Source organism: Pseudorca crassidens, chromosome 7, assembly GCF_039906515.1.
Source record: "Pseudorca crassidens isolate mPseCra1 chromosome 7, mPseCra1.hap1, whole genome shotgun sequence".
In the NCBI taxonomy this organism is placed as follows: Eukaryota; Metazoa; Chordata; class Mammalia; order Artiodactyla; family Delphinidae; genus Pseudorca; species Pseudorca crassidens.
The window spans coordinates 100,304,171-100,327,243 of record NC_090302.1 but is presented as its reverse complement, the minus strand read 5'-3'; the positions used below and the strand labels follow the sequence as shown (position 1 = coordinate 100,327,243).

At 38.9% G+C, this 23,073-nt stretch overlaps 1 protein-coding gene across 2 annotated transcripts in view; it reads right to left on the bottom strand.

The window, feature by feature from the left end:
• Positions 1-823: 823 nt before the first annotated feature.
• Positions 824-23,073, bottom strand: part of PIWIL2 (piwi like RNA-mediated gene silencing 2) — an 86,888-nt gene continuing 64,638 nt past the window's right edge. Inside the window, exons 20-22 of one of the 2 annotated variants that reach the window (XM_067745119.1) lie at positions 2,506-2,759; positions 1,949-2,056; positions 824-1,149 (exon numbers count right to left, since the gene is read on the bottom strand). In XM_067745119.1, the coding sequence (XP_067601220.1) occupies positions 993-1,149; positions 1,949-2,056; positions 2,506-2,759 (519 nt within the window). In that variant the 3' untranslated portion in view covers positions 824-992. The remainder of the gene's footprint in view (positions 1,150-1,948; positions 2,057-2,505; positions 2,760-23,073) is intronic. The other variant, XM_067745120.1, reaches the window with a different exon arrangement.

Genomic DNA, 23,073 nt, shown 5'->3' with positions numbered 1-23,073 from the left:
GATTCAGAAAAACTCCTAACAAAATGAGCCAACAGCCGGGAAGAGGGTATTGAGCAAGGGAAATGAGTGATTCAATTTGCAAACATATCAACAGAAAAGAAGGTGACACACTGGGGAGAAAGGGTCGAGAAAAGCTCATGCCCCCTCATGAACCTTCCAAGCTGTTGAATTTCACAGGTTCTGATGCTTAATTTAAAAAAAACTGAAACTTACTAAAGGTCAGTAACAAGAAGCAAAGCTGTCTTCGTGCCTGAGTGTGTGTATATGTGGCCGGGAGGGAGGGAGGAAGAAATCAACATGGCATGCTATAAAGCAACTGAAATATACAGAAAAAACTGCATTTGGCCTCTCTTAGGAGGCCAAGGAATAGCTAAACGCCTCTTTCAAAGCCAGCTCAAGTCACGTGTCATTAACTCAATCCCTAGAGAAGATTAGGTCAGCAAGGGCCTGACTATCCCACCAGCTGGTTTTACTACATGCCTTTCACATTTTCCAGCAATAGGCATATCTTGAAAAACCTTGCCTTCTTACCTTCCCAGTTGCCCAAATAAAGTAGCTCTCTACTTTAAGAAACTTGCAAAGACTTCATTCATTATCACCTCTGGCACCAGAAATGGGAACTGCTTATTAGTAAACAGAGTTTGTAAGTGCAATCGCTGCTTCTGCGGGTTTCTACAGCTCAAGTTGGCTTTGGAGGCTCCTGAAGGGTCCCCTGTCTTCACCCACCCCATCTACGCAGTAGCAGACTACCCCCATGTGCTCTACAAAGGCAACGAGACAATTTCTAGCTGATTCTTAGGGTGGAAACTGCTTCTTGGTGATATCAGGTTTAAAAGAGAAAAGAAAAAAAAGATATCTTATTCTACTGGGTTGGTGAAAGGGAAAACACCAACACAAAACCCCTTTCAGTCACTGTTAATCCTGCACAGCTGAGTTCACAGCTGAGTTCAGAAGTCTGATTGCTCTGACCAGCCCATGTCCTGATTGTTCAGTCACAGGAAGAACAGGTTCTCACACAGCTGGATGGCTGGTTCATGATGCAAGATTTGTCCTGACAGGAAAGCTAGCCTGTGGGCATACTTGCAAGGAGCTGGAACTCTAATGGTACCAGGCCAATTCCAGTACATGTGGCACAGTTTGAAAGTCAACCTGTAGGCCAAGAAGAAAACATGATCCTTTTCACTTTTCATCTTCAATTTGGAGCACATTATGTACTTCTGGGTGTGTGACACAGCATACTTACCAGCAAACTGGGGGACTGAGGAATAGATGATGCAACTTTTGGGAATCATTATTTTTAAGTGGAATTGTATCTATTTCCACTATTTGTAAGTCAAGAGGGCATGGGGAAATTCCCACTTTAGGTGCTCCTCTTTTTATATCAAAACAAGGAAAACAGTAAGGAGAACATGTTTTTGTTTCTGTTTTCTGCCTCAAGAAAAAGCTGCAGAAAGGTAAGTACCCCAGCAAAGTATTTATATAATCTGAGCGCAAGAGCAACGCATCTCAAACCTGGCTGTGTGTCATAATCATTAGAATCAGTTTTTAAAAATGCGAATGCCTCAGAATGCTTGGAGTTCGTGAAGCCTGGGTGTATTTTTTGAAAGGTCTCCAAGTAATTTTAGTGTACAACAAGGATTATCAGTCGCACCTCAAAAAGATACCATTATCATGAAAGGCAAGAAGAAACTCAAGGGGTAAATATTCCTGGCAGTGGGCAGTATTTGTCTTTTCTGATTATATAAGAGAAAATGAGTATTAGGAAATCCAACTTCAAAAGATAAATTCAAAATGCTTCCAAAGAGAATCAGAAAATTATTACCAAAATTATCACCAAAAACCAGTGATCCAGTTTGTCTAATTCAGTGGTTTTAAAATTCCAGGTCTTAGCCTTAGCTCCCTGGCCTGAATTATTTACAAGTGAGGAGTAGGTTACTGGTCAGCTCACCTCTGCATATGATCAGGGCTCAGGTGTGCAGTGTTGAGAACACAAACATAATGGGTAGGAATGCCACAACCCTGTCGTACATGATGGGCAAGAAGGTAGAAGTCCACCCTAGAAAGGAAAAAGTACAAAGTAATGGTATAGTTGGATTTGGCCAGAGCTGGAAAAGATCTTGGAGCTCATTCTAGCTCCTTCACCTAAGGCTCAGAGAGGTCAAATGACTGGATCAAGGACATACAAGGACCAAACTAGGCTGAGAATTCAGGTCTCCTGACTCAACAGGCTATTTAAGAATGGTGGTAGAAATGACATCTGTGTGCAGAAGGTTAAGCATGCATAGTCTTAGGAAAAGACTGTATGTTCAATATTATATACTTAAGAGGGAAAAGCTTCATTGTTGGTTTGTGTGTTCTTAAATAGTTTTTAAAATTTTACTTTTTAACAGTAAAATCTCTGATCCCATTCCACATCTCTCTAGGCAACCTCCCCATTCCAATACCCAGGGAACAGACAACTTCTCCAACCTATTCTTGTTGAAATACTGTGTCTCGCCCACTTACCACTCACAGCTTGTTATTGTATGATCTACCACAGTCCCGGGGGAGGGAGTCACAAAGTGCTCGGTAGCAGACAGGTACACACTGGTGCTGATTTTCTTCTGAACTACAAATACCACCATCTTGGGATGATAATTCTCAAAAGCTTCAAAACACTTCTGTAGCTGAGGAATCTCATAGCTGGCAACTGTCTTTAGTTGGCCATCAGACACTCCATCACGGTACACCACAATCTTCTCTGGGAGACAGTGGTTCACCTGAAACAACACCCTGCTGAGGTGAACTGTGTGGCCCTGGGGCTAATGACCACAGGCAGAGAAAGGCTCACTCAGTGAACAACCTGGAGACACGGCAGTAGGTCCCTTTCACAGCTGGACCCAAAGCCATCATGTTGGAAGGGCAGGGAGAAGCAGCTTCTAGTCATTTCTAGACTTCCTCAGGGTAGTAAAACCGGTCTGGTACACCAAAGGTGTTATAAAATATGAAACCAAATAAGCAGGCTCTGAGTCACATATATACGGCTTATACTGAAACGGTGTGAAAAGAAGTTAAGAGGAAGGAAAATTATGGGCTGAATCAATCTTCCTACTACTTGGATTTAACACTAATTACCTGTCTAGGCAAAAAACAAGGTGAACTGCTGCAGAAATTCTAACATACAACTGCACATCCCACAGATCCACCATCCTCACGTTTCTGTGTATCAGCAACATCCAAAGTTGCTGACAAATGAAAGGGGATCCTTTACTAAATATTATCCTACCATCAGGTATAGTGTGAAACATTCTTTTTTTTTTTTTTAAATATTCTTAATATAACTAAGTAAACTCCAGTCCTGGTAAATTGTCCATGGATCCAAATCAAATTAAATGCTGGCTTGAATCAGTTTTGAAAAATAATTTTTTCCCCATTTAGAGAATATAATTATGTTCTAGTTGTATGTGACTTCAATAATTTTAAAAAATAAGCTGTTTCATTTTAAACTATAAGTTTTCTTTAAAGTGCTTAGGTTTAGGGACTTCCCTGGCGGTCCAGTGGTTAGGACTCCATGCTTCCACTGCAGGGGGCACGGGTTCGATCCCTGGTTGGTGAACTAAGATCCTACATGCCATGTGGCATGGCCAAAGAAATACATAAATAAATAAAGTGCTTTGGTTTAATTCAGTTAGTGACAGTTTGATTCTGATTTTGGTTCATCCTAGGTTTTTGTTCACAATTCCCCTCAAAACCCTAATTTATCATTGAATTAGGTAGGCTTATACTACATATTCTTTATAGGTTACTCTACATGAAAATTTAAGTTTCATTTCAAAGAACCCTTTTTAATAATAAATAATCACCTAGCATCTTTTTGGAGTTTAAGTTTAAAATTCAAATATTTTATAAATGTCTCTTTTTTCTGAGACCCCGCAAGTACTGTATTTACAAACATGTGATTCATCTTCACATTCCAATATTGGAATTATTGCCCCAGTCGTACTTTTTTGTTTTTATGTTGTTTTTGGCTGTCTAGCATCTATTCCACCTCTTTTTGGTAAGAGCATTTTAAGTGTCCTCCTGCCTCCAACAGGGTACATTGGAATTCGTGCGATTATTAATCAAGGTACCTTCCCCTAATCCAGGGCTTCTCAACCTCAACACTATTGACATGTAGGGCCAGTGAATTCCTTTTATTGGGGGGCTGACACTAGAGGATGTTTAGCAGCATTCCTGGCCTCTACCCACTAGATGCCAGTAGCAATCTCTCTCAAGTTATAACCAAAAATGTCTCTAGGCTGCCCACTGGGGGAACAAAACTGCCCCAGAAGAACACTCCTCCCTCACTCTGACTCTTCGACAGAGAATAAGAAACACTTGGAGTTTTTCCCTTTGTGGTGGTGCTTCTTCAGGTCCCTGCTTCTGAACCCTATCCATTTCCCAGCTTGACGCTCAACCTTCTCACGAATCCTCTGAGACTCTCCATGATCTTACCAATTAATCCCCATTTTGCTAAAGTTAGCACGTTTCTGTGACTTCCCAAAGACCCCTAACTGATACGTTGTGTAAAAGGGTGGGTAACACAGGCACTTAGATCTGGAAGAAAACCTGATTTCACAGATGAGGAAACAGAGAAGAATTACACTGGGTCTGGGGTCAGGGGACCTGGGACTGAGTCTGAATGTGCTGCTCCTCAGCTGTGCTCCTGAAGACTCAGCTTCCTCACTTGAAAAATGGATGTAAATGAGCACCTTACTTTTCTTCTTCTCAGGGTTAAGAGGGATAAAGTGTGTGTATATACGTATATAATTTTTTTAAGCTACAAACAAAAGTTGAGAACAAACTAGATCAAGGACATACAGATATTCTGAAGCACAGGGAAGGGATCTAACAAGATCAATGGAGTGAAAAATAGAATCAAATTCGTCTGAAGTATTCACTGATATTACCTCTTTCTTTAAAATCTGCTAACCAACTCCTGAGTGTGAGACATTATACTTGGCCCTATGTAAGATTCCAGTAGAAGTGAAAGGCATGATTCCTGTTATTAAGGAGCTTTCAAATCTAATAATAACAGTCAACAATGGTAACTTCTCTAGGTCATCTAGTCCATTCTCTTCATTTCATAAATGATAAGACTATGATCTAGGGGGGTCAAAATATGAGACAAATCACAATACTGAAACATAAACGTTAAATATACATTATTAAATCACTTCAGTACTAGGGTAAATACATGAAACAATAAATTAATGAAAGCAGGACTGTGCTTGTTGGCTTACTATCCCTAGCACTGAATACAACGGTGAGGATCAAGTAGAAAATAAGTATCTGCTGGAAGTCTGAGATGTTCTTTTATGTGTGATTCCATTATTCACTGAACAAACACTTAATGACCACTAGATATGAGCCACTGTGCTAGTCTCAGAAAATTTAAAAATTATCTTGATACCTTCCAAATTATCAGTGGAACTCAAATTAACACTGGGGAGACAGACACAAAGTAAATACTCTCAATACATTACAAATAACATAACAAAGAATATAAATAAAATGCTATGGGAACAGAGAAGTATAAGACATTTGTTCTCTAGAGGAAAAAGTGAATATTATGCCTCAGTGAAAGAACTAGCAGACAATTCAGTCAGCAAGACGGGTAAAGGATTCCAGGTAGCACTGCAATGTATTGAATACTACAACATGGGTCAGCTCTGAAGACATTATGCTAAGTGAAATAAACCAGTCACAAAAAGACAAATACAGTATGATTCCACGTGTATGAGCTACTCAGGGTAGTCAAAATCAGAGACAGGAAGTAGAAGGGTGGTGGCAACGGGCTAGGGGGAGGGCAGCATGGGGAATTACTTTTACGGGGACAGAGTTCCAGTTTTACAAGATAAAAAAAAGAGTTATGGAGATGGATGATGATGATGACTGCCCAACATTCTGAATGTATTTAATACCACTGAAATGTTATACTTAAAAATGGTTAAGATGGTAAATTTTATGTTATGTGTATTTTACTCAATTAAAAAAAATGGGGGAAAAAAAGGAAGAAGAGGCCAGGCAAGCTACTAGAAGTGGCAGGTCCAGAAAGGGCAGGCTGAGGTTTGGAAGAGTCCCCAAATAATCACTTGCTCAAGATAACTCTCCACCCTAAGATCCTCCCAATTGTGCTAAGAAAAGGGAAGTGAAGGTGGAACTGAGAAGCAGAAAGAACCTATACTCTCACACATTGGAAACTGGCTGCCTGAAGCTTTTGATTCCAAAGGCAATACCGTGGCCCACTCCCTTCTGTCTCCAGGGTTGAACACTAGTCAGACCAGTCCAGCAATATGAAGTCAGAGCCAGAGCCAGAGCCAGAGCCAGAGCCACAGCCACAGCCACAGCCACAGCCACAGGAAAAGCAAAAGGGGCTGAATTAACTACAGCTGAGTTTAATCTTCTCAACCCTCAGGCCAAATAACAGATGAACTCAACATTAAGTGATTACTAATCATGAGAGCTAAAGCTAAGGCAAGTGTCAAGAATGTAGCTTGGTTTTGATTTTCACACATGAGTGGAAGGCAACACTGGCACTCAGACTCACATGTGGTCTAGGAGCTCAGATGAAGGGTATGGGCCAGAGTGATTCTCAATGGGTGCTCTGGGCTCCAATTCTTCCCCTTAGATGTTTTAGGGAGTGCACAGAGTCAAAACTAATTTCACAATACTCCTACTACATTACTTGCCATTTTCACTCTAATTCGCTCATAAATATCCAGTAGAATTTTCCAGAAAGTAAATGATGTGTGACACTGCAATAAATTAAATGTAGGATATTCACTTGCCTTTTACTAACCCAAACATTAAAGCCACTTGCCAAAATGTAAAACATCACCGAACATTTTGAAAGTAATCTTTAATTTAAAATGTTATTTATGGGACTTCACTGGTGGCACAGTGGTTAAGAACCCGCCTGCCGATGCAGAGAACATGGGTTCGAGCCCTGGTCCGGGAAGTTCCCACGTGCCACGGAGCAACTAAGCCAGTGCACCACAACTACTGAGCCTGCGCTCTAGAGCCCGTGAGCCACAACTACTGAGCTCACGTGCCACAACAACTGAAGCCTGTGTGCCTAGAGCCCATGTTCTGCAACAAGAGAAGCCACTGCAACAAGAAGCCCGCACACCGCAACGAGAAGCCCACACACCGTGACGAGAAGCCCGCACACTGCAATGAGAAGCCCGCACACCGCAATGAGAAGCCCACGCACCACAACGAAGAGTAGCCCCCACTTGCCGCAAGTAGAGAAAGACCGCGCGCAGCATCGAAAACCCAATGCAGCCAAAAATAAACTAATTAAAATAAAAAATAAAATAAATATTTATGTTATTAACTATATTGAGCTTATTATTTTTAAAGTAAATTAAAAAACATTAAAAAGTTCTCAGTTTTAACTTCTAATATGGTAATTATTGATATATACCTATACAAACAAAAAAGTCAATAATATTTAAGAAGGTGAAGATTTCCTTAGACCAGAAAATTTGAGACCAGAAAATTTGCTGGACCAGAAATATAAATCTAAATACAGATATTAAATAAAACCACAGGGCTTCCCTGGTGGCACAGTGGTTGGGGGTCCGCCTGCCGGTGCAAGGGACACGGGTTCGTGCCCTGGTCTGGAGGGATCCCACGTGCCGCGGAGCGGCTGGGCCCGTGGGCCATGGCTGCTGGGCCTGTGCATCCGGAGCCTGTGCTCCGCAATGGGAGAGGCTGCCGTGGTGAGAGGCCCGCGTACCGCAAAAAAAATAAATAAATAAAATAAAATAAAATAAAATAAAACCACAGATGAGATTAAGCTTGCCAACGAGGCTTCAGGTGGTGGACCAGGATTTCTAAGAAACCCTGCCACTGAGGACAACTGGAAAAGCTGGACAAAATATAAAAACATCTACCTGAAGGCAGTATCAGAGGAAGGATGGGGGCCCAGAGGAATAAGCCAGCCTTTTGAACTTGTTTTTCCCCGGCAGCATGTGTTGATTTTGCTGATTCCACAAGGGTACGTAAGCTAGATGGATGTTTGGGAGTGGTGCTTTTTTTTTAAATCACAGCTTTATTGAGATATAATTTGCTATACCATAAAAGACACTCTTTTAAGGTATAAAAGTCAAAAGTTTTACATTTATCGAATTTTGCAACCATCACCACTATCTAATTTTAGAACATATTCATCACCCCAAAAGGTAATCTCATACCCATTAGCAGTCATTTCCCATCGCCCACCCTAACCCCAACTCCTGGAACACACTAACATACTTTCTGTTTCTTTGGATTAGCCTATTTTGGACAAACAGAATCATGTAATATGTGGTCTTCTGTGACTAAATATTTCACTGAGCATAATGTTTTCATAGTTCACCCATGTTGTATCAGTCCTTCATTCTCTTATGTTGCCAAATGATATTACATTACAGGCTATATCACATTTATCCATTCATCGATTATATGGGTTTTTTCCAGTTTTGGCTATTATGAATAATACTGCTATGAACATTCATATATAAGTTTTGTGTGGACATATGTTTTCAATTCTCTTGGTTTATACCTAGGAGTAGAATTGCTGGGTCATATGGTAACTCTATGTTTAACATCCTGACGAAATACCAAACTGTTTTTCAAAGAAGCTCTACCATTTTACAGTCCCACCAGCAATGTATGAAGGTTCCAATTTCTCCACATCCTTGACAACACTCTTATTATCTTCTTTATTTTAGCCATCCTAGTGTGTGTGAGGTGGTATCTCACTGTGTGTGCATGCTTTTAAATAGAGACTTTATTTTTCAGACCAGTTTTAAGTTTACAAAAAACTTGAGGCCATGGTACAGAGTTCCCGTATACACCTTCCCCACCAACCATACACATGGTTTCCCCTATTGTTACCATATTACATTAGGGTGGTGCATTTGTTACAACTGATAAATATTGATACATTACTATTAACTAAAGTCCACAGTTTATATTAGCATTCACTCTCTTCTACATTCTATAGGCTTTAAGAAATGCATGTCATTTACCTACCATTATAGTACTTTTACAGCCCTAAAAACCCCCTGTGCTCCCTATTTATACTTCCCTTCCTCACCCTCCCAAACCTCTGGCAATCACTGATCTTTTTACTGTGTCCGTAGTTTTGTGTCTTTCCCAGAATGTCCTATAGTTGGAATTATATAGTATGTAGCCTTTACAGATTGGGTTTTTCCACTTAAGTTATATGCATTTAAGATTCCTCCAGGGCTTCCCTGGTGGCGCAGTGGCTGAGAGTCCGCCTGCCAATGCAGGGGACACGGGTTCGTGCCCTGGTCCGGGAAGATCCCACGTGCTGCAGAGCAGCTGGGCCCATGAGCCATGGCCGCTGAGCCTGCGCGTCCGGAGCCTGTGCTCCGCAACGGGAGAGGCCACAACAGTGAGAGGCCCGCGTACCACCAAAAAAAAAAAAAAAAGATTCCTCCATATCTTCCCATGCCTTGATAGCTCATTTCTGTTTACTGCTGAGTATTTAATTGTCTGGATGTACCATAGATTATTTGTCCATTCATCTACTGAAGAACATCTTCGTTGCTTCCAGTTTGGGCAATTATAAATAAAGCTGCTATAAAAATCTTTGTGCAGGTTTTTGTGTGGACATATGTTTTCACCTCATTTGGGTAAATACTAAGGAGTGTGACTGCTGAATCGTATAGTAAGAGTATGTTTAGTTTTGTAAGAAACTACCAAACTGCCTTCCAAAGTGGCTGTACCATTTCACATTCCCTCAGACAATGATGAGAGTTCCCATTGCTCCCCATCCTCACTAGCATTTGGTGTTGTCAGTGTTTTAGGTTTTGGCCATTCTAATAGATGTGTAGTGGTATCTTGTTGTTTTAATTTGCCATTCCCTAATGTTATACTGAGTATCTTTTCATATGCTTATTTGCCATCTGTATATCTTCACTGGTGAGAAGTCTGTTCAAGTCTTTTGCCCATCTTTTAATTAGGTTGTTTTCTTATTGAGATTTTAAGAGTTCTTTGTATATTTCAGATAACAGTATTTTATCAGATATGTTTTGCAAATATTTTCTCCCAGTCTGTAGCTTCTTTTCATTCTCTTAATGCCTCTCACAGAAGTTTCACAGTTGTTTTTTTATTTTAATTAAGTCCTGTTTATCAGTTCTTTATTTCATGGATAGTGCTTTGGTATCAAAAAGTCATCACCAAACCCAAGGTCACCAAGATTTTCTATGTTATCTTCTATACTTTTTAAACTTTTGCATTTTAAAGATAAGTTTGTGATAATTTTGAGTTAATTTTTGTGAAAGGTATATGATCTGGGTATAGTTTTTGTTTGTTTTGTTTGTTTGCATGTGGATGGGCAGCTGTTCCAGCACCACTTGTTGAAAAGATTCTCCTTTTCCATTGAAGTGGCCCATGATCTTTTATCAAAGATCACTGCAATCTATTTGTATAGGTCTACTTCTGGGCTCTCAATTCTGTTACCTTGACATGTCTATTTTTCTTTTTGTCAATACCACACCATCTATATTACTGTAGCTTCATAGTAACTCTTTGAGTAACAGAAGCCCTCTGATTTGGTTCTTCTTAGGTACTGTGTTGGTTACCCTGTGTCTTTTACCTATTTAAACTTTACAATCTGTTTGTAAATATCTGCAGAGTAACTTGCTGGGATTTTGACTAGGGCTACAGTGAATCGATAAATTGGGAAGAACTGACATCTTAACAATATTGAGTCCTCCTATCAATGAACATGGGCTATCTCTCCATTTATTTAGATATTTGATATTTTTCATGAGAGTTTTAGAGTTTTCATGTAAATCTCATATAAGCTTTGTTAGACTTACATCTAATGTTTCATTTTTTGGTGCAAATACAAATGGTATTGTTTTTAATTTCAAATGCCAATTGTTCATTGCTGATATATAGAAAAGGAATTGATTTTGTGGGTTTTTTCAGCAATTTAATTTTGTATATTTATGTTGTATTCTGCAACCTTGTAATTCCAGCAGTTTTGTTGTTGATTTCTTGAGCTGTATACATAGACACCATGCTACCTGCAAAGTTTTTTTTCTTCCTTTTTGACTGTATAACTTTTACTTCCTTTTGTCTTTTTGCATTAGCTAGGACTTCCAGTATGATGCTGAATAGGAGTGGTGAGAGAAGAAATAACTGTCTTGTTCTTGATCCTAGGGGAAAAGTATCTAGTTTCTCACAATTAAGTACAAGGTTAGCTGCAGGATTTTTGTAGATGTTCTGTATTAAGTTTATGAAGTTCCCCCTATACTTCTAGTCTGCTGGGAGGTTTGTTGTTGTTTTTTGTTTGCTTGTTTTTCTTTTTTGTTTTTTTAATCACGAATGTGAGTTGACTTTTGTCAAATACTTTTTCTGCATCTGTTGACATGATAGGATTTTTCTTCTTTAGCCTGTTGATGTGACAGACCACACTGATTGATTTTCAAATGCTGAACCAGCCCTGCATAACTGGAATACAAACCACTTGGTTGTTGTATCCTTTTTAAGGGTTGCTGTAACAACCACAAACTGGGTTGCTTAGAACAGCAGAAATGTATTCTCTCACAGTTCTGGAGGGCAGAAGTCCAGAACTGTGGTATCAGCAGGTTCGCATGCTTCCTCCAAAGGCCCTAGGAAAGAATACTTCCTTGCCTATTCTAGCTTCTGGTGGTTTCTGGCAATCCTTAGTGTTTCTTGGCTTGTAGATACATCACTCTGATCTCTGCTTCCACCTTTCCAGTGCCTTCTCCTGTGTGTCTGTGTCTCTGCTCCTTCACATGACCTTCTAAGACTCTGACCAAACTTCCCTCTTCTTAAGAATACATCATTGGCTTAGGGCCCACCCTAATCCAGCCTAACCTCATCTTAACCTGACTGAATCTGCAAAGACCCTATTTCCAGATGACATCACATTCACAGGATCGAGGTGGACATGAATTTGGAGAGGCAGTATTCAACTCAGAACAGTTATGGTGTATAATTCTTTTTATGCATTGTTAGATTTGCTTTACTAATATTCTGTTGAAGATTTTTGCATCTATAATCATGAGAAATATTGATCTGTAGCTTCCTTTATTGTAATGCCTTTATCTGGTTTTCATGTGAAGTGGTACCTCATTGTGATTTTGATTTCCACTTCCCTAATGACTAATGATATTATGCTCTCTTCATGTGCTTCTCGTCTATTTGTATATGCTCTTTGGAGAAATGTCTATTCAAATGTTTGCATATTTTTATGCTGGGTTATTTGTCTCTTTGTTTTTCAGCTGTATATTCTGGAAACTATACCTGTACTAGATATACCAGATGAATGATTCTGTCCCATTCCATGGGTTGTCTTTTCACTTTCTTGTACTTTGAAGCACAAAATATTCTGAATTTGATGAAGTCTGATTTATGTTTTTCTTGACTTGCTTTTTGCTTTCAGTATCATATCTAATAAACTGTTGTCTGTTAAATGGTCACAAAGATATAAACCTATGCCATCATCTAGAGTTTTATAGTTTTAGTTCCTATATTTAGGTCTTTGATCCATTTGAAGTTATTTTTTATATATTGTGTGAGGCAAGGATCCAACTTCATTCTTTTGCATGTGGATATCCAGTACTCCCTGCACCATTTCCTGAAAAGACTATGCTTTCTCGCCATTGAATGTCACCCTTGCAGAAATCAGTTTACCATAAGCACACAGGTTTACTTCTAGACTCTCAACTGATCTCTACGTCTCTTTCCATTTCAGTACCAGACTGTCTTGTTTATTCTAGCTTTGTAGTAAGTTTTGAATTCAGAAGTATGAGTCCTTCAATTTTCTTCTTTTTCAAAATTGTTTTGCCTATTCTGGAATTTTTCACATTTCCATATGAATTTGAAAATCAATTTGTCTATTCCTGCAAAAAAAATGTTAGACTTTTGATATGTATTTCCTTGAATCTGTAGATTAATGTAAGGAGTACTACCATTTTAACAATATTAAGTCTTGAATATGGGTTGTCTTTCCTTTTGCTTAGGTCTTCTTCAATTCTTTCAACAATGTTCTGCAGTGTTCAGTATATTTTTTGCACTTCTTTTGCTAAACATTTTCCTACATAGTTCTCTTTTATGCTGTTATAAATGGAATTATTTTACTTTCATTTCTGGATTGATCATTGCTAGTGTAAAGAAATAGTTGGCTATTGTACAGCAGTCTTGTATCCTCAACCTTGCTGAACTCTTTTACTAGCTACAATAGAGTGTGTTTATTCTTTAGGGTTTTCTATATGTAAGATAATGTCAAATAGAAACAGACATAGTTTAACTTCTTCTTTTCCAGTCTGGATGTCTTCCGCAGTTTTCTTGTGGTATTTTTGTTTAGCTTTAGTATCAAGGTAATATTGGCCTTATGGTACGAACTGGGAAGTGTTCCCTCCTTTCCTATTTTTTGGAAGAGTTTGTGAAAGAGTATTAATTCTTAAAATGTTTGGTACAACTAAAAAGTTTTGATAGTTTGTGCCCTTCTTGGAGTTTGTCCATTTCACTTAGGTTACCTAATTTCTTGGCATACAGCCATTCATACATAGTATTTTCTTAAAATCCTTTTTTTATTTCTGTAAGGTCAGTAGTGTAGTCTTTTTCATTCCAGATTTTAGTATCTGATCTTCTCTTTTTCATGGGTGGTCTAGCTAAAGGCTTATCAATTCTGTTGATCTTTTCAAATAATCGATTTGTGGTTTATTGATTTTCTCTGTTGTTTTTCAATTTTGCATTTCATTTCTCTATGCTATAATCTCTATCAATTCCTTCTTTCTTGCTTTGAGTTTAGTTTGCTCTTCTTTTTCTAATTTCTTAAGGTGGAACTTGGGCTATTTGGAGATTTTTCTTCTTCTTTATTATAGGTGTTTACAGCTATAAATTTTCCTTCGAAGCACTTTTTTACATACATCCACAAGTTTTGGTATGTTTTGTCTTTATTTTCATTTATCTCAAAGCGTTTTCTAATCTCCTTTTGATTTCTTCTTTGACCTCCTGGTTACTTGGGAATATTGTTTAATTTCCATATAGTTGTGACTTTCCCAAATGTCCCACATATTATATTCTAATTTCATTCTATTGTGGTTTCAGAACATATTTTGCATGATTTTAATCCTTTAAGATGTACTGAGTCTTGTTTTATAACCTGACATATGTTCTATCATGGAGAATGTGTCACGCACATTTGAGAAGAATGTGTGTTCTGTTGGTGTGTGTTCTGTAGATGTCTGTTAGTTTGAGTTGGATCGCAGAGTTGTTCAAGTATTTTATTTCCTTGTTGATCTTATTTCTAACTGTTCTATCCATTATCAAAAATGAAGTTTTGAAATCTCCATCTATTACTGTAGAATTGTCTATTTCTCCTTTCACTTACGTTAGTTTTTGTTCCATATATTTTTGGATGTATGTTGTTAGTTTCATATATGTTTATATTTTATGACTTCCTCATGGATTGACCCTTTTGCCATTACGAAATGTCCTTTCTTGTCTTTAGTAAGAATTGTTATCTTAAAGTCTGTTTTGCCTGTTATTAGTATAGCTACTCCAGCTCTCTTTTGGTTTATCTTGTTCCATTCTTTTACTTTCAACCTCCTGTGTCTCTGAAACTAAAATATGTCTCTTGGAGAAAGCACATCTTCATATTTTCACTTAATCCAAGTTGCTAATCTCTACCTTTGGTGTTTAGTCCATTTATATTTAATGTAATTACTGATACGGTTAAGATTTACATCTGCCATTTTACTATTTTTTTCCACATGCCTTATATCTTTTTTGTCCCTCTATTCTTCCTCAACTGCCTTAATTTGTATTAAATAGACACTTTCTAGTTACCATATTAATTCCCTTGTCGTTCATTTTCTTTTATTTTTCAGAGTTATTTTCTTAGTGTTTCACCTGGCGATTACAGTTAACATATTAACTTATAACAATCTCATTTGGTCAGTTAATACAAAAATTTTTTTTAAAGATTTAAAAGATTTAAAGATTCTTTTAAAGATTTAAACCATTGGTGGCGCAGTGGTTAAGAATCCGCCTGCCAATGCAGGGGACACGGGTTTGAGCAATGGTCCAGGAAGATCCCAAACGCCTCATAGCAACTAAGCCTGTGAGCCACAACTACTGAGCCTGTGCTCTAGAGTCCATGAGCCACAACTATTGAGCCTGTGTGCCACAGCTACTGAAGCCCGCACACCTAGCGCCCGTGCTCTGCAACGAGAAGCCACCACAGTGAGAAGCCCATGCACCACAATGCAGAGCAGACCCCGCTCGCCGCAACTAGAGAAAGCCCCCCACATGCAGCAGTGAAGACCCAATGCAGCTAAAAATAAGTAAATAAATAAATTTATTTTTTTTAAAGATGATTTATTTATTTATTTTATTTACTTTTGGCTGTGTTGGGTCTTAGACGTGGGATCTGTCGTTGCACCGGTGCGCGGGCTCTTCGTTGTGGTACAAGGACTTCTACTTGTGGTGTGCAGGTTTTCTCTTCTCTAGTTGTGGCACACAGGCTCCAGGGCATGTGGGCTCTGCAGTTGTGGCACGCGGGTTCCAGAGCACATGGGGTCTGTAATTTGCAGCATATGGGCTCTAGTTGAGGTGCGCGCGAGCTCAGTAGTTGTGGCACGTGGGCTTAGCTGCCCTGTGGCATGTAGGATCTTAGTTCCCTGACCAGGGATAGAAACTGCGTCCCCTGCATTGTAAGGCAGATTCTTTACCACTGGACCACCACGGAAGTCCCAATACAAAATTAATTTTGGTATTATTCAAAAACTTTGCTCCTGTTATGGCTCCATTCCCTCCCCTCTACTTTGTGCCTTTATTGTCATACAAATTATATCTTTATACACTGTATGCATATCCACTTAGATTTATATTTACCACTTTATGCACTTGTCTCTTAAGACACAGACTACAAGAAAAATTACAAACAAAAATAAATTTTTGCTCTCCTTATGTTTACCTATATAGTTACCTTTCCTGGTGGTACTTACTTCTTCATGTGGATACAAATTACTGTCTAGTGTCATTTCATTTCTACCTGAAGGACTCCCTTAAGTATTTCTCGTAGGACAGGTCTGCTAGTGACAAATCCCCCTAGTTTTTGTTTATCTGAGAGTCTTACTTTCTCCAATAAAAAAAAAAATGATATGTAAATCACATAAAATTCACCATTTCAAAGAGTATAATTCAGTGGTTTTAGTATACTCACAAAGTTATATACCTATCAACACTACCTAATTCCATAATATTTTCAACACCCCCAAAAGAACCCTATACCCCTTAGCAGTTACTGCCAGCATCCTATTCCTGCCAGCATCCTCAATGCCTGGAAACCAGTAATCTCTTTTCTGTCTCTACAAATTTTCCTATTCTGGATATTTCATAGAAATGGAATAATATAAATATGTGGCTTTTTATGTCTAGCTTCTTTCACTGAGCATAATATTATTGTCAAGGTTTCTCCTTTATTTCTCAACAGCAGCTTTTCTGGATATACAATTTTTATTCAACCTTCTTTTTCTTCCAGCATTTGGAATATGTCATCCCATTGCCTTCTGGCCTCCATGATTTCTGATGAGAAGTCAGCTCTTAATCTTATTGAAGATGCCTTGAACATAATGAGCAATTCTCTTGGTGCTTTCAAGATGCTCTCTTTGTCTTTTAGCAGTCTTACTTGGTTGTGTCTAGGTATGGGTATCTTTGAGTTTTTCCTACTTAGTGTTCGTTAGGCTTCTTGGATGAACTGATTACCTTCTTTATTAATTTTGGAAATTTTTGGCTATTATTCCTTCCAATGTCCTTTGTTCCCAATTCTCTCTCACTACTCCCCTTCTGGGAATCACATTATGTTTATATTGCTATGGCTGACGGTGTCCCACAGATCTCTGAGCCTCTGTTAATTTTCCTTATTTTTTTCTTTCTTTTCTTCACACTCAATAATCTCAACTGACCTATCTTCAAATTTGGTAGTTATTTCTTCCGCTTAATCCAATCTGATGTTAGGCCCCTCTACTGAAATTTTCATTTATTACATTTTAGAAGTCCAGAATTTCTATATGATTCTTTAAATTTTTTTAAAAAAATTATTTATTCAGACATAATCCACACACCATATAATTCATCAATTTAAAGTGTAAAATTCAATGTTTTTTAGTATATCCACAGATATGTAAAACCATCACCACAACTGATTTTATAACATTTTCATCACCTCAACAAGAAGCCCCACACTCTTAAACTACCACCATTCTACCCACCTCCTATTCTCTCCCCAACTTAGCCCTAAGCAACCACTGACCTACTTTCTGATTCTGTAAACTTCCCTGTTCTGAACATTTCTTATGAATGGAATCATATAAAACGTGGTCTTTTATGACTGGCTTCTTTCACTTAGCATAACATTTTCAAGGTCCAAGTACTGCTTGCTATTTGTTCTATATTCTTCTCCTTTCTTCCTTAAAAAAATTTTTGTTATTTTCTCTTCTCTCATTTTGATTGTTACATAACTCTTTTTTCATTCTTTTAGTGGCTACCCTAGAAATTACAACATAGCTCTTAGTGTATCAAACTGTAATATAAATTAGTACTTTCACCTTTTCCTCAACAATTCAAGAAACTAAAGGCACTGGAACTTCATTTACTTCTTCCAGATATACATGCTATTACTGTCATCAATTTGAAATTTATACACACAAATGAATATATATCCACTCAAAAACATTATTATTTTAGATGGTAGGTATTCATTTAAATTTATCCCCATACTTGGCACTTTTATTCCTGTATTTATTCCTTTAACCATTTCTAAGTGTTTTCTGGGATAATTTTCCTTGTAGGTGAAAAATGCTCTTTTGTATTTTCCTTCAGTGCAAATCTGCCGGTGACAAGCATTCTCAATTTTTTATTTGCCACAAAGTGTCTTTTTTCACCTTATTAGAAGTTACTTTTAGTGGATATTGGATTTTATATTGGTAGTTATTTTCTTTCAGCATTTTGTAGCTATTATTTTATTATCTTGTGGCTTAAACTGTTTCTTTTGACTAGTTCACTATTAGTCAATTTGTTGCTCCTTGAAGGTAACCTCTTTTATTTTCCTTTGACTTGCCTTAATATGTATATATATATTTGTCTTTACTTTCAACAGTTTTACTCTAATGTGCCTAAGTGTACTTTTCTTTTTATATCTTGCTTGGGATTTGTTGGGTTTCTCGTATCTGTGACTTAATGTCTTCTAACACTTTTGGAATATTCTTTACCATTGTTTTTCTGCCCTCTGCTCTCTCTAACCTCCTTGTGGACCACTTACGTGTATAATATATTTTAACTCCATAACTCCCACGTCTGTTGCCTTGTTATATTTTCTAACCCTCCGTATCTCAGTGCAGTTTGATTATTTTCTTCTTACCTATCTTTCAATTGTCTCTTAATTTCCTCAATTAAGTCTAAACTACTGTTGCCCACTGTTATGCACAGAGCTGTGTTTCTCCAAAATTTGTGTTGAGGTCCTAACCTGCCACACCCAAAATGTGACTGTATTTGGAAACAGATATTTAGAGAGGTTATTCAGTTTAAAAAAGGTCACTGGGGTGGGCCCTAATCAAATATGACTGGTGTCTTTCTAAGAAGAGGAGACTAGGAGACAGACACACATACAGTAGAGACCATGCGACACAGAGAGAAGACAGCCATCTATAAGACAAGGAGAGAGGCCTCAGGAGAATCCAGCCCTGCCAGCACAGCATCTTGATCTTGGACTTCCCGTCCCACAGATCTGTGAGGAAATAAATTTTTATTGTTTAAGCCGTTGTTCTGGCAGCCCTAGCAACCTAATACACCCATTCACTAAGTGTTTAATTCTGGTTATTATAATTTTTAGTTCTAGAAATTTCCATTTTTCCCCAGTTTCTAACTGTTTGCTAAAATTCTTTTTTTTTTTTTTTTTTTGCTGTACACGGGCCTCTCACTGTTGTGGCCTCTCCCGCCGCGGAGCACAGGCTCCGGACGCGCAGGCTCAGCAGCCATGGCTCACGGGCCCAGCTGCTCTGCGGCACGTGGGATCCTCCCGGACCAGGGCACGAACCTGTGTCCCCTGCATCGGCAGGTGGACTCTCAACCGCTGCACCACCAGGGAAGCCCTGCTAAAATTCTTAATGCTGTCTTCCATTTCTCTGAACTTAAGTGTAGCTATTTTAAAATATGTCTGACTACTCGTCTATCTGAATCCTCTGTGCATCTGGATCAATTATCTGTTGGTTTTCTTAGTTTTTCAGTCCCTTCATTTTCTCTCTTGTATTCTTGGTTATTATTTATTGATTGCTAGATATTGCAGAAAAATCTGACGCCCAGGATAATGTTATCTTCCTTCAGAGGGTTTTTATTTGCTTTTGGCAAGTGGGCAGTAAAACTAGCAGTCAGAGTTCATCTGAATCCATATTCAAGGACTAGTATCATTCAGAGTTGATCTACCTATAGCTCTTTACTCCTAGTTTGCAGCTCTTCAGATTCACAGCCCAAATAGTGGGGAGAAGACTCACGACTACCACTGGCTTGGGGGCCCTGGCCTCCAGCTTTTGATCCCTAAGTCTTCAAAAGTTCTCCACAGCTTTTCAATGTTTCAGCTGCCTCTTCCAGAATTAGCATATTTCCCTAAAGAAAAAGGACCCAAATGCAGCTCTCATCATCTCTCTGGGTTTCTGTCGTTTTGTATCTTCACCTACTTATTCTTCTTTGCTTCATTAACTTCTCAATTAAATTCAAGTAGATATACATATACATATGTATATGTATTCATATAATAAATACATGACATATGTATGTGTATATACACACACGTGTGTATATACGTAATATATATATTCAAAAATATATACACATATGTGCCTACATGTGTGTATAATATAAATATATTCCTTTTTAAAAATTGCCAAACATAGCACAGACATACCTCATTTTATTGTGCTTCACTTTATTGCACTTTGCAGATAACTGCATTTTTTTTTTCACAAATTAAAGGTTTGTGTCACCCTGTGTTGAGCAAGTCTATCAGTGCCATTTTTCCAACACATTATTTTTTAATTAAAACATGCACATTTGTTCACTGCACGCTTAACAGACTATAGCATGGCATAAACCTAACATTTATATGCACTGGGAAACTAAAAAATTTGTGCCTCACTTTAGTGCAGTACTAGCTTTACTGTGGTAGTCTGGAACTGAACCCCCAATATCTCTGAGGTATGCCTGTATTTACAGTATTGTTAATAGAAATAACATGGCGCCTGGAATGATACTGTTCATAAGGAGAAGATTCAAGTTTGTTTCTTCCAGGTGTCTAGAGTATTAGCACTATGAGAAACTTAGAAACACTAGCACGCTGGATCATCATATCTGATTCAAAAATTTAAAATAATTCAAAGATGAGCTGCAGTTTGCTTTCAATCACCCTTATTCCTAGAATGTAGCCCTTTGGGGCCCTAAAACAAAATGATGGAGGTTTTCTAGTGCAATCTACCCTTAGTGGGTTCTAAACTCTAATCACTGTCCACCTAGAAAAGCACTTGCACTTGACAAAAGCAGATTGTCAAAAGCACTCTTCAAGAAATATTTCTTGAATGAGAAAGTAAGGACCTCCAAAAATCTGTTCAACCATAAAAGCAACAAGCACACTGCACAAATGGTCAAAATCAACTTTTTTTTAGAACTGTGGAAACTAACCAGAGGCTTAAAACAATCTGAACAGCATTTATTCAATGAAATTGGCTGAATCTCGACCTTTGTGGTGTTTTAACTTGCTCTATTCATATTCCCCTTTCTCTGCGGTAGCTGTGACACCTGCAGCCTCACTACCATGGTAACTGAGAAAATAATCTAGCAATCACTGGAGGGTGCAGAACATTCAAGGCATTTGAAGAAATTTTTGTCCTGTCATTAGCTGATCACTAAGCTAAACTAAGGGGAGATTTCAGTGGCTACACACAGTTTAGATTACGAAGATTACAGAATCGGGCCAGGGAAAGCATCGAAGAGCAACAACAACAATCCCTGGGGGTGGAGATTTGATTTGCAGAGTTGCCAACATTATATCAAAAATGTCTAGGGACTTCCCTGGTGGTCCAGTGGTTAAGAATTCTTCTTCCAGTGCAGGGGACACAGGTTGGATTCCTGGTCGAGGAACTAAGATCCCACATGCCACAGGGCAACTGAGCCCACGTGCTCTGGAGCCCATGAGCCACAAATAGAGAGAAGGCTGCGTGTCACAATGAAAGATCCTGCATGCTGCAACGAAGATCCTGCATGCCACAACTGAGACCCGAGGCAGCCAAATAAATAAATAAATATTTTAAAAAAGAAAGACGGCTTCCCTAGTGGTGCAGTGGTTGAGAGTCCGCCTGCCGATGCAGGGGATGCGGGTCTGTGCCCTGGTCCGGGAAGATCCCACATGCCACGGAGCAACTAGGCTCGTGAGCCATGGCCGCTGAGCCTGCACATCCGGAGCCTGTGCTCCGCAATGGGAGAGGCCACAACAGTGAGAGGCCCGCGTATCGCAAAAAATAAATAAATAAATAAAAAAGAAAGAAATGTAGTTTTAAATAAATTTTTTTTTAATTAAAAATAAATATGTCGGGCTTCCCTGGTGGTGCAGTGGTTGGGAGTCCACCTGCCAATGCAGGGGACACGGGTTCGTGCCCCGGTCCGGGAAGATCCCACATGCAGCGGAGCGGCTGGGCCCGTGAGCCATGGCCGCTGAGCCTGCGCGTCCGCTCCGCAACGGGAGAGGCCACAACAGTGAGAGGCCTGCGTACCGCAAAAAAAAAATAAATAAAAATAAATAAATAAATATGTCTAGCTTTCAATAAAAAATTATGAAACATGCCAAAAAATAGTATACCACAGCCCATTCACGTGAAAAAAAGTAGTTAATAGAAACTGTACGGGGAGAAGCCCGGACATTGGTTATATTAGACTAGGACTTGAAATCAACCATTTTTATTTTATTTTATTTATTTTTTAAATTATTTACTTATTTATATTTATTTTTGGCTGCTCTGGGTCTTAGTTGCTGCGCGCAGGCTTTTCTCTAGTTTTCTCTAGTAGCGGGGGCTACTCTTCATTGTGGTGCACGGGCTTCTCACTGCGGTGGCTTCTCTTGCGGAGCATGGGCTCTAGGTGCACAGGCTTCAGTAGTTGTGGTACGCAGGCTCAGTAGTTGTGGCGCACAGGCTTAGCTGCTCCACGGTATGTGGGATCTTACCAGACCAGGGCTCGAACCTGTGTCTCCTGCATTGGCAGGTGGCTTCTTAACCACTGCGCCACCAGAGAAGCCCCCAACCATTTTTAAATAATGTTCAAAGATCTAAAGAAAACTATATCTAAAGACCTTAAGGAAAATCTCACAAAGTAAAGACTACCAATAAAGATAGAAACTGTGGGCTTCCCTGGTGGCGAAGTGGTTGAGAGTCTGCCTGCCGGTGCAGGGGACACGGGTTCATGCCCTGGTCCGGGAGGATCCCACATGCCGCGGAGCGGCTGGGCCCGTGAGCCATGGCCACCGAGCCTGTGTTTCCGGAGCCTGTGGTCTGCAACAGGAGAGGCCACAGCAGTGAGAGGCCCGCGTACCGCAAAAAAAAAAAAGATAGAAACTGTAAGAAAGAACCAAACAAAAATTTTGGAATCAGAAAGTATAAGTGAAATGAAAAATTCACCAGAGGGGCTTAAGAGCAGATGTGATCAGGCAGAAGGAATAATCAGTGAACTAAAAGATAAATCAATCAAGATTATCCAGTGTGAGAAACAAAGAAAAAAAGGAAGAAAAATGAATGCAGCCTCTGAGACCTGTGAGACACCATCAAGCATAACAACATACGAATAATTGGAGTCTCAGTAGCAGAGGAGAGAGAGAAAGGGGCAAAAGAGTGTTTGAAGAAATATTGGACCAAAAATTCCCAAATATGATTCAAAAGTTAACTGACACATTCAAGAAGACTAAAACATACCAAATAGGATAAACTCAAACTTGATCTACAACATCAGCCCTTCCCT